At 46.7% G+C, this 19,056-nt stretch overlaps 1 protein-coding gene across 1 annotated transcript in view; it reads right to left on the bottom strand.

The window, feature by feature from the left end:
- Window positions 1-19,056, bottom strand: part of LOC137328374 (probable phospholipid-transporting ATPase IM) — a 206,246-nt gene that overhangs the window by 44,751 nt on the left and 142,439 nt on the right. Inside the window, exons 17-20 of the mRNA XM_067994373.1 lie at window positions 16,919-17,107; window positions 16,694-16,809; window positions 13,556-13,720; window positions 9,421-9,532 (exon numbers count right to left, since the gene is read on the bottom strand). Coding sequence (XP_067850474.1) covers window positions 9,421-9,532; window positions 13,556-13,720; window positions 16,694-16,809; window positions 16,919-17,107 — 582 coding nt within the window. The remainder of the gene's footprint in view (window positions 1-9,420; window positions 9,533-13,555; window positions 13,721-16,693; window positions 16,810-16,918; window positions 17,108-19,056) is intronic.

The following is a 19,056-nucleotide window of genomic DNA, read 5'->3' as shown; positions in this document are numbered from 1 at the left end:
AGCCCCCGCTGGTGGGAATCCCGCAGGCAATTAAAGCCAGCAGGGTTCCACTTGAAGGTGTTTATTTAGGTATTTCAGGTCATTAACTGACCTGATTAAGGGATTAAGTGGGATTTTAGAACAAAGTGGGACTGTTTCCAACACTGGGGGAAACACTCCTAGTTCAAATGGACGTGTTGCAGCTGTCAGCCTGTGGCAGCTGCAAAGGTCCATTTGACAGGTGGAGGGGGGAGACCCTCACCCATTGCAGGAGGCCACTCTGTCACTTGGGACAAAGTTTGGCCTCCACTACCCTCCTCCTGACAGTCAAAGTCACCAACCTGCAGACTTATCCCGGGGTCCGGAGACATGTACCTACCTTGCGGACCCCCTCAGATGTACATCTTGCGGATGGGGGCTGCCGTAGCTGCAGTCATGACCTCCTCCGAGGGCGAACAGCATCACCAGCCTCGCCATCCACCTCTGACACGTGGAGCTCCACAACACAGTGCTGTGACACATCCACCTGCACAGCAGGAGGGAGGGCTACCGCAGAGAGAGATGCGTCGCAGAGGGCACTACCCTCGCCACAGGGTCCACGGACCGAGGCTCAGCCTCCTGGACCTCTCTGAGCAGCAGTGCACACGGAGGCTCAGAGTCACTCGACATGTAGTTGTGAACATCTGCAGCCTCTTTCATGCCGAGCTGCTCCTGGCTGGCCCGAGCACCATCTTCTTACCTGTCGCTGTCAAAGTCACCACTGCCCTCAACAACTTCTCCTCCGCATCCTTCCAGGGTGCAACCGGGGACATCCCCGATGTCTCTCAGTCATCTGCGCAAAAGAGCCCTGCAAATACACCTACACCCACTCTGCAGTGACACAATGGGTGGCATCAGTTGTGGGTCCTCATAGTGATCCTCAGGAGCGGGCATTATTGCACAAACCAGACAAGATTCGCGAAAACATGGCAGTAGTGGTGCCAATATAATATGTAATGTGAATTGTTCAGAAATTCAATATAAGTAACACCCATGACAAACCCTCAAACACCCTTGTGCATCCCCTTCATGCTCACGACACGTTTGCCTTACGCTGCCTACTGCACATATGTGATGCATGCCCTGTGGCTGCAGCACAGGTAGTGGCAGGTTGAGTGAGGCTGGCCATGAAAGAGATGCACGAGAGGGTGAGTATGAGAGAGAGCCATGAGATTGTATGAGGATTGGGTTGAGTGGTAGTGGCGGGATGAGTACTGGCGAAGTGAGTAGGTGCAGGTAAGATGAGGATGAGGTTTGAGTGGGTATGAGGGGTGATGTGACAGAGTTGTGTTGGCAGTGTTGAAGGAGATGTGGGGTGGGGGCAGTGATGTGGCAGACGGAGTGTAGGGGAAAGACTACGTGTACTCACTTTGGCTGACCTACTGAGGTCATTGGAGCGCCTCCTGCGCTGTATGCAGGTGGGCGATATGTTGGTTGCGCTGGTGACCTCTGCCACCTCGAGCCAGGCCTTTGTGGTGGCAGAGGCAGGATGCTTCCTCCCGCCCGCCGGGAGGAAGATCTTCGTCCTCCCCCTCCTCCTCACCCCATGTATTGATACCTGGAGTGAGGCATCATTAAACTGGGAGCAGCCTTCCCCCTGGGCTGCTCCATGCTGTAATTTTTGCTATTTGTTTTAGCATCTGTCAGTGGAGGACTGCCCCTTTAAATAGAGCGCCTCCAGCTGACAGATCGTACTGCGCATGCGCAGCCCACCCGACGCGCAGATCAGCAGTGGGGAACCCGGAGGAGCAGGTAAGTGGATCCAATTAGTGGATTGGATGCTACGATCGCGCGGGAAACTGACTAATTTCACTGGGCGCGTTACCCACGCGCCCGATAGCCCCCCCGCCGAGAACCCGCAGCCCGGCTAACATTGTGCCCCTTGTGTCCTGATCGCAACTTGCTTTTCCACCTATCTTTGTATCATCAGCAAATTTGGCCACAAGACACTCTGTTCCTTCATCCAAGTCATTGATATATATTGTAAATAGTTGAGGCCCCAGCAATGTTCCCTGCAGTACCCCACTAGTTACAGATTGCCATTTTGAAAATGACCCTTTTATCCCAACTCTTTGTTTTCTGTTAGTTAGCCATGCCAGTATATTACCCCCAACACCATGAGCTCTTATCTTGTGCAGTAATCTTTTATGTGGCACCTTATCGAATGCCTTTTGGAAATCCAAATATACTGCGTCCATTGGTTCCCCTTTATCCACCCTGCCCGTTACTTCCTCAAAGAACTCTAATAAATTTGTCAGACATGATTTCCCCTTCATAAAACCATGTTGACTCTCCTTGATTGTATTATGAGTCTCCAAATGTCCTGCTGCTACTTCCTTAATAATGGATTCTAGCATTTTCCCAATGACAGATGTTAGTCTGAATTGTTTCTGTAAATGAGTGCATGGAAAGGGAGGGTGGGTGCGCCATGTGGGTGTCATAAGATGCCATATCTTAAAGGAAAGTTGCAGCTTTTTACCCGTGTTGGAAGGCATTAGCTCAACCAACTTCAAAGATGTGGTATCTGGCAAAGCGTAGCACTGGATTTTGCTGGTTGGTACCTAGGGGAGCTGTGGACCAGCAAATTAGCTGATGGATCGGCTGCTACAGTGCAAATTAATCTTGTTAACAGGAGTAGAAGACAACACACAGAAGAAAAACCTATTTTGGTTTGCTTAATTTCTATAGAAGAACAATTAGAATATTAAAAAGCAAGTCAGCAATTTTCAGATTCACTGGAGTCTGTAATATTAACATGAATGGAATCTGTGAAATGACAAGAATGGAGTCTATGCTTTCAGATCTAACTTGCAGCTTTTTTGTGATTTCAATATCTCTCACCTTTTCAACTTTTGTCTCTTACTGCATGAGATTTGTTTCTTTAATCTCTTTAATGCATCTTTCCATTTTTTGATGTAAAGATCATCACATTTAACAATCTCTTGTTTTCCTTTTGAAGGGGTTACAGGTCATTCCACTAATATTTCCTCGCAATGTTTGTTTGTTTCTTCCTTCCGTGTCTGCCCCTGGAAAAAGCTCTCCACCAAGTCACTTACAATGGCACTTTTAAATTCCCAACTGTCTACTCTTAGGCCCTCCATTCACCACGACATTTCTGCAGCAACCAATCTGCTCAATTACACCCACACCTCCAAAAACAAAACCATTACTCTCTCTCACCCTGGTCATTCCCCCTGGTACTGCCCCCATCTCCGCTCCCTTAAATCCAAAGGACACAGACTTGAACATTTATAGCAGACAATTGGTTTAGTGATTCATTGCCAGATCTGGCTGGACCACATAGAGCACTATCGGGTCCTGCTCTCCTCTGCCAAAACTGCTCACTATTTCAGGATCATCCTGAAATGCAAAGATAACCCCAAGCTACTCTTCTCCACTACAAACTGTTTTCTTAAACCCCTCTCTCCTGCCCCCTCCACCCTCACCTCCAACAACAAGTGCAAGTAGTTCATGGACTTCTTTGTCACTACAATTGAGACCGTTCGATCAGGTGCCTCTGCCGCTTCCCTCCCTACCCCGAGCCCATCAAGACAAACTCCTCCTAAGGTTCCCCCCTGCCATAGCCCTGAACTCGCATCTTTCTCTAGTTTCTCTCCTATCTCCCCTCTTGCCCTCTCCAAGCTCATCTTGTCCACGAGACCCACCTCCTGCTCTCTCGACCTTATTCCCACCAAACTGCTGACCACCCAACTTCTCTTCCTGGCCCCTATGTTAGCTGATATTGTTAATGGTTCCCTCTCCTCAGGTACTGTCCCCCTTCTCTTCAAATCTGGCGTCATCACACCCCTCCTCAAAAGAACTACCCTTGACTCCTCTGTCCTTGTAAACTACCACTCCATCTCCAACCTCCATTTCCTTTCCAAAGTCCTTGAATGTGTTGTCGCCTCCCAAATCCAAGCCAATCTTTCTTGCAACTCCATGTTTGAACCCCTCCAATCAGGTTTCCGCCCATGCCACTGCACTGAAATGCTTATCAAAGTCACAAATGACATCTTATGTGACTGTGACTGTGGTAAACTAGCCCTCCTCATCCTTCTTGACCAGTCTGCAGCCTTTGACACGGTTGACCACACCATCCTCCTTCAACGCCTCTCCTCCGTTGTCCAACTGGGTGGAACTGTCCTCGCCCGGTACAATTCCTATCTATCTAGTTGTAGCCAGAGCATCACCTGCAATGGTGTCCCTTCCTGCTCCTGCACCATTACTTCTGGAGTCCCCCAAGCATCTATCTTTGGCCCCCTCCTATTTCTCATTTACATGCTGCCCCTTGGCAACATCATCCGAAAACACGTCAGGTTCCACATGTACGCTGACAACACCCAGCTCTACCTCACCACCAGCTCTCTCAACCCCTCCACTGCCTCTGATTTGTCACGCCGTTTGTCCAATTGGACGAGCAAACATTTCCTCCAATTAAATATTGGGAAGACCAAAACCATTGTCTTTGGTCCCCGCCACAAACTCCATTCCCTAGCCACCAACTCCATCACCCTCCCTGGCCACTGTCTGATTTTGAACCAGACTGTTTGCAGGCTCAGGGTCCTATATGACCTTGAGCTGACTTTCCGACCCCATATCCTCTCCATTACCAAGACTGCCTACTTCCACCTCCATAACATCGCCCATCTCTGCCCCTGCCTCTGCCCATCTACTGCTGAAACTTTCAACCAAGTCTTTGTTACCTCCAGACTCGACTATTCCAATGCTCTTCTGGCCAACCTCTCATCTACTATGCTCCATAAACTTCAGCTCATATAAAACACTGCTGCCCGTATCCTAACTCTCAGTAAGTCCCGCTCACACATCACCCCTGTGTTTGCTGAAGTACATTGGCTTCCGATCTGGCCACGCCTCGATTTTAAAATTCTTGTGTTCAAATCCCTCCATGGCCCTATCTCTGCATCCTTCCCCAGCCCTACAACCTCCAAGATCTCTGTACTCCTCCAATTCTGACCTCTTGTACATCCCTGATTTCCTTCGCTCCACTATTGGTGGCTGTACCTTCAACTGCCTAGGCCTTAATCTCTGGAATTCCCTCCCTAAACCTCTCAGCCTCCCCATCTCTATCTCCTCTTTTAAGACGCTCCTTAAAATCTATCTCTTTGAACAAGCTTTTGGTCACCTGTCCTAATATCTCCTTATGTGGCTCAGTATCAAATTTTGTTTGATAACGCTCCTGTGAAGTGCCTAGTGACGTTTTACTACGTTAAAGGCGCTATATAAATGCAAGTTGTTGTTGTTTACCCCTCCCCTTTTCTCTGTTTCTATTAAAATTATGTAGAATTACATGGAAATTACAACACTGCTTGTTTATCTTTCATTTTTCAATTCTGAAGAAGGGCTGAGCCTGAAACCTTAATTTTTTTCTGTTATCTCCACAGACGCTGATTAACCTGCTGTTTTACTTTTGGAATCTGTACTGCTGGCTTAAGTAGCTGTTATGACGACCTTTATTGTCTTTTTTGGGGCTATTTAGTTTGTGAGAAGGAATCCCAATTTTCACAGTTTATAACTGTCAAGCAACATTTGATGACTGAATTATTTATAAAAAGGGCAGGGCCATGTCTTCCATTCAGTAATTTGAGAGTTTTGTTTGGGTGGGACTTGGTCAAACACAATTTCATTTTATTAGGATACATCTCAAAAAGATTTATTTCCTCAGTTGCACAGTCAATTCAAAAAGTGAATATTTTACTTTTAATCTGACATTATAAAACCTAACAGGAACATTTGAAAGTATCACCACAGCCGTGACAGAGGCCATGTACTCTGATGCCTTCCTTGGTCAACAGGTTTTGTGAGCTCCAGAGGTAACTTTGGGTTATTAGTCCAGGCCCCTGAATTACTAATCCAATAATATAACCACTACATAACCTGTTAAATCATAGGAACATAGAAACAGGAGTACACCATTCAGACCCTCGAGCCTGCTCCGCCATTCAATTAGATCATGGCTGATCTTCGACCTCAACGCCATTTATGTGCCTTAGCTCCATATCCCTTGATACCCTTTCCTAACAAAAATCGATGTCAGTCTTCAAAGCTCCAATTGTCTCAGCATCCACAGCCTTTTGGGACAGAGAATTCCAGATTTCTACTACTCTATGTGAAAAAGAGCTTCCTGATTTTGCTCCTAAATGGCCTAGCTCTAATTTGATGATGACATCCCCCTCGTTCTTGATTCCCCCAACAGAGGAAATAGATCCCTGTATCTACCCGATCGAATCTTTTTAACATTTTAAACACCTCGATCAAATCACCTCTCAATGTTTTATACTCAAGGGAATACATCAAGCCATGTTTATGCTACCTGTCCTCATAATTTAACCCTCTAAGCCCTGGTATCATTCTGTTGAATCTGTGTGCACCTCCTTCAAGGCCAATATATCCTTCCTGAGGTGTGGTGCCCAAAACTGAACACAATGGGCTCGAATTTAGCAGGCCTGCGGGTTCCCAGCGGGTGGTCCTCCGGGAGCGTGGTCAACACGCTCGGTGAAATTAGTGGGTTGCCCGCGCGATCGTAGCAGGCAACCCACTAATAGGAATCAATTACCTGCTCCTCCGGGGTCCACGGCGCTGGCCTGCGCGTCGGTCGGGCTGCGCATGCGCAGTACGATCTGTCAGCTGGAGGCTCTCGAGTTAAAGGGGCAGTCCTCCACTGACAGATGCTGCAACCAATGGAACAAATTGCAGCATGGAGCAGCCCAGGGGGAAGGCTGCTCCCAGTTTAATGATGCCTCACCCCAGGTATCATCAGATGGGGTGAGGAGGAGGGGGAGGACACATATCTTCCACCCGGAGGGCGGGAGGAAGCAGCCTGCCTCTGCCACCAAGAAGGCCTGGCTCGAGGTGGCAGAGGGGGTCACCTGCGCCACCAACATATGGCCCACCTGCTTACAGTGCAGGAGGCGCTGCAATGACCGCAGTAGGTCAGCCGCAGTGAGAACACGAAGTCTTTCCCCTACACTCCGTCTGCCACAACACTGCCCCCACCCCACATCTCCTTCGGCACCGCCAACACTATTCTGTCACATCACCCTTCATACCCACTCAAACCCCATCCTCATCTTACCTCCACCTACTCACCTCGCCAGTACTCTTCCTGCCACTAACACACAACCCAATCCTCATACAATCTCATTGCTCCTTCCCATACTCACCCTCTCGTGCATCTCCCTCACGGCCAGCCTCACTCAACCTGCCACCACCTGTGCTGCAGCCACAGGGCATGCATCACATATGTGCAGTAGGCAGCGTAAGGCAAACGTGTCGTGAGCATGAAGGGGGTGCACAAGGGTGTCTGAGGGTTTGTCATGGGTGTTACCTATATTGAATTTCAGAGCAACAAACAGCACACATTATATTGACACCACCACTGCCATGTCTCCGCGAATCCTGTCCGTTGTGTCCAATAATGCCCGCTCCTGGGTATCACTATGAGGACCCACCACTGATGCCACCCATCGTGTTACTGCAGAGTAGGTGCAGGTGTATTTGCAGGGCTCGTCCGCGCAGACGACTGAGAGACATCGGCGGTGTAGCCGGCTGCACCCTGGAAGGATGCGGAGGAGAAGGTGTGGAGGGCAGTGGTGACTTTGACAGCGACAGGTAAGCAGTTGGTGCTGGGGCCAGCCAGGAGCAGCTCGGCATGAAGGAGGCTGCAGATCTCCACGACTACATGTCGAGCGAATCTGCGCCTCCCTGTGCACTGCTGCTCGGAGAGGTCCGGGGAGCTGCGCCTCGGTCTGTGGACCCTGTGGCGAGGGTAGTGCCCTCTGCGATGCGTCTCTCTCTGCGGTAGCCCTCCCTCCTGCTGTGCAGGTGGGCGTGCAACAACACCGTGTTGGGGGGATCCACGTCTCTGCGGCGGACGGCGTGGACTGCGAGGCTGCTGGGGCTGGTCATGCTCTTCGTCCTCCGAGGGTGTCCACACACCACCCATCTGGCAGGTGTTGGTCTGAGGGGTTGTGCAGGGTAGGTGGGTGGTTCCTCGGACTGGGGCTGCGGTTTCATGTCGGTCTGTCCTCTGGCTTGGCGGGGGGTGGTGGGGGGCAGGGGTTGCCCTATGTGACGCGGTGGCCTCCTGCGTGGGTGAGGGCTGTCCCCCGTGGAGTGCACCTTGGCACCTGCCACAGGCTGCTGGCTGCAACACGCCTGGTTGGACAGAGACTGTTTCCCCCAGTGTGTGAAGCTCACTGCCTTGAACCAAAAATCCCACACTTCCTCTTTTGACAGCTGATTCAGCTCATTAACTGACCTCAACAAGCAAGGTAAGTACTCTCAAGTGGAACCCCGCTGGCTTTAATTGCCTGCGGGATTCCCACCAGCGGGGCTTGCGCGCGCAGCCCCGCACGTCAGCGCCGTACCCGGAAGTGGCCGGGATTTCGTCGCGATCCGGTCACGTGACCGGATATCGGGATTTTCCGGGCCCCCCCGCTGGAAACCCGACACCAAAATCGAGCCCAATATTCCAGATAGGGTCTGACCAAGGCTCTATACAGCGGAAGTATAACTTTCTCCCCACTGCAATCCTTGAGATAAAGGCCAACATTCCATTAGCCTTTTTGATTGCTTTTTGTACCTGTCTATTGGCTAGTTCATTTTGTTCTTCCTCCACTGCAATAAGTGCTGCAGCCATACTGTCAGACAGGAACTTCGTCTGTGGTATTCACTTCTGTCACAGCTATGTAATATTCCAAAATCTTCTTTCATTAAACTCATTCGTGCTAGGTTTGGCCTGGTATAAATAATCAAATTTCAACTATTCCCCACAGCTGGATAATCTTGAACATGTTTTTCATGACTATCATTTAATAGGGCCGTAACAATTTAAATTGACCTTTTTTCCACTTTTCACTAATATTCATTAATTCATTTTTGGAGGGGTAAATATCTTCAGAGCAATGCTATACAGGGACAAATGGTCCGTCAGAACTTTCTGCCTACATTTACCACTTTTATTTGTATCTACTTTTTTGTTAAAATAAGCAAAGTCAAGAATGTTGGCCACATCATCATGGATGGATCATTATATTAGAATATTCATTACTAGCTTACTAGCAAAACTGGATAAAGAACTGGATGATGTACCATCATTCGAAAAAAAATAAAATTAAAATCAGAAATTGCGACTAGCATAGATGCATTTAAGCGAAAGCTAGATAAACACATAAGAGAGAAAGGAATAGAAGGATATGTTAATGGGGTTAGATGAAGAAGGGTGAGAGGAGGCTCGTGCAGAGTATAAACACCAGCGTGGACCTGTTGGGCCGAATGGCCTATTTCTGACATTCTGTACATTTTATGTAAGAAATCAAAATACTTTTCAAATATAACACTAGTCATTGTTTTTATCAATAACAAATCATTAAATTTATTTACCTTGTTTGTCGCCTGTAAGAACCCATATCTTGATGTTTGCTTTTGAGAGTGTTTCAATTGTCTGTGGAACACCATCTTGGAGTTTGTCTTCAACTGCAGTAGCTCCTAACAACTACAAAAGGGGAAATTATGATAAAATAACTTGGATAAAAGAAACTTTCCTTAATCCTTTCTCTTTTCATGTAACTGTCCCTGCTTATCTTGCATTTTTGTTAGGCAAGGGTATTAAGGGTTACGGAACCAAGGCAGGTAGATGGAGTTAAGATACATATCAGCCTGGGTCTAACTGAATGGCAGAACAGGCTCAAGGGGGTGAATGGCCTACTCCTGTTCCTATGTTCCTCTAATTCTGTGTCTCTTCTCTATTTTCTGCTTGTTTTCCAATCTCTCTGTCTCCTGCTCCTCTCTTTATTGCTCTGAAATGCTTTTGCTTGTTATCTTCTAAAATATATCAAAAGGGACTAAAATTAATTGATATGAAGCTAAAAATAAAAAAATAAATAAATAAATGGAGGAGTAAATAATAGTGGGAATTACAGCAGAGAATATAAATTTAAAACACTACTGGAAGTACACAGCAAATCCACCAGCATTTGAAAAGATAGGTTAATGTTTGGGTAGAAACCCTTTAACAGAATTGTCTACATCCAAAATGTTAATTAATCCCTTCTCTTTTCAGCTGCTGGTGGACATATTTGGATAGTCTTAAAATCTGAGTTCCCTGCACTAAGCTTTGTGTGAAAAGAGTGCATATAGCAATCTGGGTGTGACGGTCAGTGCTGCGCCCCTGGCTTTTTCATCCATTGAACAATTCTACAGGCTATGCTGGCCTCTGCGTCTGAATTCCAGATATTGACTCTGGGAGCAAAAATTCATAAAATCTAGCTTTATTGTGTTTTTCTAGCATTTGTGAAGTTTTTTCATATTTGCAATATTTGCAATTTTTAATTTTTAGTCTGCAAAAAATAGCTCCTATACACTTTGTGGAATTGTTCATGGGGATCCATTGGACCATGACATCACATGGCTAGTAAGGGCTAATGTTGATACAGTTGATTTTTCTCTGGTGTCATATGGTTAGTACAGACTATTTGGGCTTAAGTGGATCAGGCTCGAGGCCATAAACGAATTATTGATATGTGTTACAGACCTCAGGTCAGGCAGCTGATCACTATGACTGGAAACAAATTATGAAAGATGAGTCAGGTGATATCTGCTTGATGGGGGACTTAAGTTTCCAGGAATTCATTTGCATAACGGTAAAGCATCTTATGCAGTGCAGCTGAAAGATATGTAGAAATTATAGAAGACTTTTTCTTAATCTAACCGTCCAAATCTTGCTGGAAAAATAACGGTGTGCACACCGTTATTAATGCACAAATCGGCCAGCAAATTCAGAGGATTAAGAGATATGCCGTGAGTTGTAAATCTCCAGAACTTGCTGGCCGATTTAAGCCACTCCGCCATTTGTTTCGCACAAACGGCGTCTCGCCCTTAGCCTCCCCGTTATTTTTAGGAATTTACTGGATTTGCATTTTCAATGCCCGTTTAACAAGCTGCAGAAAGTTAAGTCTGGTAATTAAGAGCATATGTACCCTTTTAACGATGTGATAATTGTTAATGCAACGCCAATCAACCTCTCCGGCCCAGAAAGGGATCAACTGAAACTGTGGCGTCTCATTTCTTCAAGTAGTGATTTGTTCTTAGGGAATTTTAAAATTAAAAAAAAATGTTTTTACTTTTCCTTTCTGTCTCTTTTTTCTCTCTCTCTTAATCCAATCTTTCTTTCCCTCTCTTTATTTCTCTTTCTGTTTGACTCTAATTCACTCGATATAATTCATCTTTCTTTTCCGTCGTTCCTCCGGTTCTTTCTCAATCCTTAAATCTCATTGGTTAAGAAGATACACGGTTGGTCCCGCCATTCGCTAAGGTCGCAAATGCCCCGTTGCCCTCGCCAAGCCATTATCAGCTCGCACTTCCAGCAAGGTACGCGCAAAAAAATTTCGAGCTGGAGGGTGCAGGAAAAATTCTAACTAACGGTGTACGCCATGAGATACCCAACTCCAGCAAGATTTGGCCCATATTAACAAAGGTGACCTGCTCTGCTCATCGCAAACAAATTTCCCAGAGGGATTCGTAAATTGCCGTTAGGCGCCTGATTAACATTTGCTAGGAGCCTAATGCCCAAGGCGCATAAAAAATGGACCTGACAAGTTCAGCAGACACCTGAATGCATGCGCAGAAAGGGCGCGGACCATACCACTGCTAAATCAATCAGCATAGCGCCTGTTTTATGCCCAAAAAATGGACGCAACGCATACCAATATCTACTCCCTAGTGTTTAGTCGTGAGCCTAACTTAGTATCAGACCTCCATACAGGGGATCACCTGGGCAATAGTGACCACAATATTAATTGATATCAGTTGGGGGCTGGGACCTGGAGGTCAGGGATCTTGGGTGGGAGGAAGATTGGAGGTCGGGGATCTCGGGTGGGAGGGAGATCGGAGGTTGGGACCAGAGCCAGGGCCTGGCAGTCGGGGATCTAGAGGAGGGGGTGGAGGGAGATCGGAAGTCAAGGCCAGAGCCTGGAAGTTGGCAGCAGCGGTGATCTTGCGGGTGGTTTACAGGTAAGTAATTTACCTTTTTTCTGCAGGTGACCTGTCAGGCTGGTTTCCCCGAGTGTAGCCAACAATGGTGCTGGCTACCTCAGGGCAAACCAATGTCAAGCAGACGTTAGGCCCCTTATTTGCATATGCAAAGTGTTTGACACCTACTTCAGGTGTGGGTAATGGATGCCTCTTGTTTGTTCTTACCCACTATGGTGAGCAACGCACTTCCGGTAGGCAGTTCTTCTTTTCCTAAAGAACAGTATACTTAGGGAACAAGTTGCCGGCTTGAGTGCTGACTCATTGTGTACCTTCATGAAGGAGCTAGACCGGTTCCTGGTTGGGACGGAGATCGTATCATACAAAAGGTAGGTACCAAATAGTATAAGTGACGGTCAATGTGGTCTATTGGCTCAGGGCAAACCAATGTTGCAACGGGGACCTCAAGCAGATGTTAGGCCCCTTATTTGCATATGCAAAGAGTTTAACACCTACTTCAGGTGTGGGTAAAGGATGCCTCTTGTTTGTTCTTACCCACTATGGTAAGCAATGCACTTCCGGCAGGCAGTTCTTCTTTTCCCAGAGAACAGTATACTTAGGGAACAAGTTGCCGGCTTGAGTGCTGACTCATTGTGTACCTTCATGAAGGAGCTAGACCGGTTCCTGGCTGGGACGGAGATCGTATCATACAAAAGGTAGGTACCAAATAGTATAAGTGACGGTCAATGTGGTCTATTGGTCTAGGTTTGATCACCTAGAGGGATCGGAGAGGAATTTCTGAGATTTCTTTTTTGCCTAATTGGCCGTGGGTTTTCAATCTTGTTTTTCATCTTTCTCAGAAGACAAATGGCACCTACCAGGTAATGAATCTCTCGACGTGACACATATGGCATCATATCTGTATGGGACAGGCTAGATGGACCAGCTGGTCTGACATTTTTGTATGTTAATATGAGCAAAGCTAGAGAGACCCTATAATCTTCAATTACAAAGAAAGACACAACATTTTTAATAACATGGGGGAAGATTTTCTCTATTCACAGTATGAAACCAACTCATGAATCCGTCCTTTATTAACAGATTTATGATTTTGTTACACATAGCACACAGAAGAAATCTTCTCAATGGATAGATTGACAGACTTACCTTAAAAACATCAGTGTTTTATCAAATAACATACAACTAATCAGACAATATTAGCTGAACTTTGTTTAAACTCTAGTAGAAGTGCAAATAATGATTGTAAGTAATCTCTCTTTGTATTAAGCATAATTATATGAAATATATACAAGATATATTAGCATTATTTGCATCTTATTATATAGTCCATATTCTTAAAAGTAAATTTCACTAAATAAAGGCATGAAAACTACGAGCACGAATATTGTGTAGTTTTCAAATTATCAGGCTATAACTTTCAAGATGTAAAATAATATTTGATAAGCATTTATTTAATAAATGTAAAAATAAATTCAGTCTAGTTCTCAGCCGAATACAGTAAAAGAGATGATATTAAGAAGTAGCTTACCGTTAAATCTTTTTCAATTTCTTCATATAATTCAGACAGTTGTTCATCCCGATTTTCTAATGCCACACTTGCTTCAAAGTGACGTTTTTGCCAGTTTTTGAAGTAAGTTTTATTTAAGTCTTTATATGCCAGGACTAATGTGCGTAAACCATCCCCAGCAAAGTCCTACAAGTAAAATTAGGCTATATCTGTGAATAACATGTTATTTTACACAGAAAAACCTTACATAATAATCCAAAATTATTTATTTTTATATATTACATAGAATGTACCGCACAGAAACAGGCCATTCAGCTCAAATGGTCCATGCCGGGTTTATGCCCCACCCGAGCCACCTCCAACCTCCTCTTTTCTCTCTCATGTGTTTATCGAGCTTCCACATAAATGCATCTATGCTATTCGCCTCAACTACTTGTGGTGTTGAGTTCCACATTCTAATCACTCTCTGGGTAAAGAAATTTCTCCTGAATTCCCTGTAGGATTTATTAGTAACTATCTTATATTTATGGCCCCTAGTTTTGGTCCCCCCCACAAGTGGAAACAACCTCTGTACGTCTGTCCTATCAAACCCCTTCATAATCCCAAATCCCTCATATATGTATGCGGGCTGAAGAATGGAACTATTTCCTATTGCACCTGGTACTTAGTGATCATTTGGTATTAAAGATATATCATGGGCTCGATTTTGGCGTCGGGTTTCCGGCGGGTTTCCAGCGGGAGGACCCGGAAAATCCCGATATCCGGTCACGTGACCGGATCGCGACGAAATCCCGGCCACTTCCGGGTACCGCGCTGACGTGCAGGGCTGCGCGCGCAAGCCCCGCTGGTGGGAATCCCGCAGGCAATTAAAGCCAGCGGGGTTCCACTTGAGAGTACTTACCTTGCTTGTTGAGGTCAGTTAATGAGCTGAATCAGCTGTCAAAAGAGGAAGTGTGGGATTTTTGGTTCAAGGCAGTGAGCTTCACACACTGGGGGAAACAGTCTCTGTCCAACCAGGCGTGTTGCAGCCAGCAACCTGTGGCAGGTGCCAAGGTGCACTCCACGGGGGACAGCCCTCACCCACGCAGGAGGCCACCGCGTCACATAGGGCAACCCCTGCCCCCCACCACCCCCCGCCAAGCCAGAGGACAGACCGACATGAAACCGCAGCCCCAGTCCGAGGAACCACCCACCTACCCTGCACAACCCCTCAGACCAACACCTGCCAGATGGGTGGTGTGTGGACACCCTCGGAGGACGAAGAGCATGACCAGCCCCAGCAGCCTCGCAGTCCACGCTGTCCGCCGCAGAGACGTGGATCCCCCCAACACGGTGTTGTTGCACGCCCACCTGCACAGCAGGAGGGAGGGCTACCGCAGAGAGAGACGCATCGCAGAGGGCACTACCCTCGCCACAGGGTCCACAGACCGAGGCGCAGCTCCCCGGACCTCTCCGAGCAGCAGTGCACAGGGAGGCGCAGATTCGCTCGACATCTAGTCGTGGAGATCTGCAGCCTCTTTCATGCCGAGCTGCTCCTGGCTGGCCCCAGCACCAACTGCTTACCTGTCGCTGTCAAAGTCACCACTGCCCTCCACACCTTCTCCTCCGCATCCTTCCAGGGTGCAGCCGGCTACACCGCCGATGTCTCTCAGTCGTCTGCGCGGACGAGCCCTGCAATTACACCTGCACCTACTCTGCAGTAACACGATGGGTGGCATCAGTGGTGGGTCCTCATAGTGATACCCAGGAGCGGGCATTATTGGACACAATGGACAGGATTCGCGGAGACATGGCAGTGGTGGTGTCAATATAATGTGTGCTGTTTGTTGCTCTGAAATTCAATATAGGTAACACCCATGACAAACCCTCAGACACCCTTGTGCACCCCCTTCATGCTCACGACACGTTTGCCTTACGCTGCCTACTGCACATATGTGATGCATGCCCTGTGGCTGCAGCACAGGTGGTGGCAGGTTGAGTGAGGCTGGCCGTGAGGGAGATGCACGAGAGGGTAAGTATGGGATGGAGCAATGAGATTGTATGAGGATTGGGTTGCGTGTTAGTGGCAGGATGAGTACTGGCGAGGTGAGTAGGTGGAGGTAAGATGAGGATGGGGTTTGAGTGGGTATGAAGGGTGATGTGACAGAGTAGTGTTGGCGGTGCCGAAGGAGATGTGGGGTGGGGGCAGTGTTGTGGCAGACGGAGTGTAGGGGAAAGACTTCGTGTTCTCACTGCGGCTGACTGACTGCGGTCATTGCAGTGCCTCCTGCACTGTATGCAGGTGGGCCATATGTTGGTGGCGCAGGTGACCCCCTCTGCCACCTCGAGCCAGGCCTTCTTGGTGGCAGAGGCAGGCCGCTTCCTCCCGCCCTCCGGGTGGAAGATCTGTGTCCTCCCCCTCCTCCTCACCCCATCTGATGATACCTGGGGTGAGGCATCATTAAACTGGGAGCAGCCTTCCCCCTGGGCTGCTCCATGCTGCAATTTGTTCCATTGGTTGCAGCATCTGTCAGTGAAGGACTGCCCCTTTAACTCGAGAGCCTCCAGCTGACAGATCGTACTGCGCATGCGCAGCCCGACCGACGCACAGGCCAGCGCCGTGGACCCCGGAGGAGCAGGTAATTGATTCCTATTAGTGGGTTGCCTGCTACGATCGCGCGGGCAACCCACTAATTTCGCCGAGCGTGTTGACCACGCTCCCGGAGGACCACCCGCTGGGAACCCGCAGGCCTGCTAAATTCGAGCCCCATGGATCAGACATAGTGGACAGGTCTTTTTAAAATGCCCTGACGATTTCCCAAATTGCCAACTTCAGAACACCCAAAATTACACCAGTTTGATAGTTCCATTTTCCATACTTCATACTTTCAGTTTCTCCACAGAAATATTATTAAATTAATATCAATTTGTGTTGAATTTGAGGGACTCTCCATGTGCTTGGCATTTGCTAATTGTGGAATAGATTAGACTGCCACCCAAAACTTTTCTTGGGATTCCTAACAGCTATCAGTGGAGAAAACTATCTTCCCCGTGTTTGAATTTTCAGTGGGTTAACAGTACTATTTGTGCTTGTGGGTTATGAAGTCCAACATAATGGGAAGTTTTATTCTATATTTTAACAATGCTCATTGTTAGTACAACATCTATAATTTTACTTACATCAAGATGTTCAGTGGTTATATCTCTTAAATGCTGAGATGAAGAATCCAGTCTGTCAAACACAATGGTGTCAGCCCCCTTACAGTACAAGTGCAGTTTCCCGTCAGGACATCGTACTAGGCAACAAAATAAAACATATATATAAGTAAATGAATATTGCATATTGGTCACAATCTCCTTGAGCATAAAAATTATTTATACTGATTTTAGGAAAAACAAACTCACCAATGACAGACATTCTTTTCCTCACATTATCAAAGTCCAGAATAGAAAGCAGTTCATAGATTTTTGTTTCACCCATTTCAACTAAAGTTATTGTTTCAGGAGTACGGGACCGGAAAACAAAGCCAAAATTTCTTGCTGCAGTGACAAGTGCACCTTCATCTGGAGACTGAGCCTGATACACTAGGATACCTTTACAAAAAAAAGAAGAGTGCTGTAAAACAAATACCTCAGAGATAGTTATAGGACCAGGATTTGGTGCAGCAGGGCATCAACCAGCATCTGCTGTTAGTTAGACTTATCCCTGTACCCTTAAGTTCAAAATTTTTTGTCCATAATGTTGCTGAAAGTAAGAGCTGGTAAGGGAAACAGGGCACCTGGGACCTGAGTCAGCAGGGCAACCAACAGGGTATTTCCTTAACCAATGAGACTTAAGCATTGGGAAATAAACAGCGGAAGGACTGAGAAGGTGGGTGAATTAAAGGGGTTGAATTCAATATCAAATCAGGTACAGAAAGAGAAATAAAGAGAGGGAAAGAAAAATAGGATTAAGAGAAAGAAAAAAAAGAAACGGAAAGGAAAAGTAAGGAAAACATTTTTTTCAATTTAAAATTTGACATTTTTAAAATCTGCCCAAAAAATTGAAAACCTGAAAGAATGAGGCTCCACACTTGTAATAGTTAATTTTCGGTGCCAGAGAGGTTGATTGGCTCCTCGCCTGAAGTTACTGTACCATTTACCCATAAATAATGGCGAGCGCCATGAGCATTGTCGTTATTTTGACAACAAATTCTAGCCCATAGTTATTTTCAATACCAAAGGATAGAAATGGATTATTTGTGTTTTAAGTAATTGGCTACAGGCCAATTTTGAAGTAATTTACTTCTCTGCAAAGTTACAGCAGATTTTAAATTTAATGAACAGGCAGCATTTCATTTAAATGTTAATTTGTTACTGCATTAGTTCTGCACACCATTTCCTGCTGATCTGTCCAAAAACTATTTCCTGCAGGACATCAGACAACAACAACTAAATCTTGCATTTATATCACACCTTTAATGTAGAAAAACATCTCATGACAAAAAATGGATGTTGAACCAAACAAGGAGATATTACTTACGTGGAGGAGGGCTAATTTCAATGAGTTAAAAAGGGATCATGCCCAGGTGAATAGAATCAAAAATTGGCAGGCAAAACAGTAATTGAACAATGAGAGGCCTTCAAGGGTTCAGGTACACAGCAGACGTAGATTTCCAATAAGGTGGAAAGGAAGGACATCCAAAGCTAGAGCTCCTTGGATAACTAAAGGTATGGAGATTAAAATGAAACAGAGAAAGGAAGCTTGTGACAAATGTAAGGTTCATAATGCAGTGGAGAACCAGGTTGAATTTATTTTTATTCGTTCACGGGATGTGGGCGTCGCTGGCGAGGCCAGCATTTATTGCCCATCCCTAATTGCCCTCGAGAAGGTGGTGGTGAGCTGCCTTCTTGAACCGCTGCAGTCCGTGTGGTGACGGTTCTCCCACAGTGCTGTTAGGAAGGGAGTTCCAGGATTTTGACCCAGCGACAATGAAGGAACGGCGATATATTTCCAAGTCAGGATGGTGTGTGACTTGGAGGGGAACGTGCAGGTGGTGTTGTTCCCATGTGCCTGCTGCTCTTGTCCTTCTAGGTGGTAGAGGTCGTGGGTTTGGGGGTGCTGTCGAAGAAGCCTTGGCGAGTTGCTGCAGTGCATCCTGTGGATGGTACACACTGCAGCCACAGTGCGCCGGTGGTGAAGGGAGTGAATGTTTAGGGTGGTGGATGGGGTGCCAATCAAGCGGGCTGCTTTATCTTGGATGGTGTCGAGCTTCTTGAGTGTTGTTGGAGCTGCACTCATCCAAGCAAGTGGAGAGTATTCCATCACACTCCTGACTTGTGCCTTGTAGATGGTGGAAAGGCTTTGGGGAGTCAGGAGGTGAGTCACTCGCCGCAGAATACCCAGCCTCTGACCTGCTCTCGTAGCCACAGTATTTATGTGGCTGGTCCAGTTAAGTTTCTGGTCAATGGTGACCCCCAGGATGTTGATGGTGGGGATTCGGTGATGGTAATGCCGTTGAATGTCAGGGGGAGGTGGTTAGACTCTCTCTTGTTGGAGATGG

Source organism: Heptranchias perlo, chromosome 1 (assembly GCF_035084215.1).
Source record: "Heptranchias perlo isolate sHepPer1 chromosome 1, sHepPer1.hap1, whole genome shotgun sequence".
Taxonomy (NCBI): domain Eukaryota; kingdom Metazoa; phylum Chordata; class Chondrichthyes; order Hexanchiformes; family Hexanchidae; genus Heptranchias; species Heptranchias perlo.
Note: the sequence above shows the minus strand (reverse complement) of the source record. Positions and strands in the feature narration are given on the sequence as shown.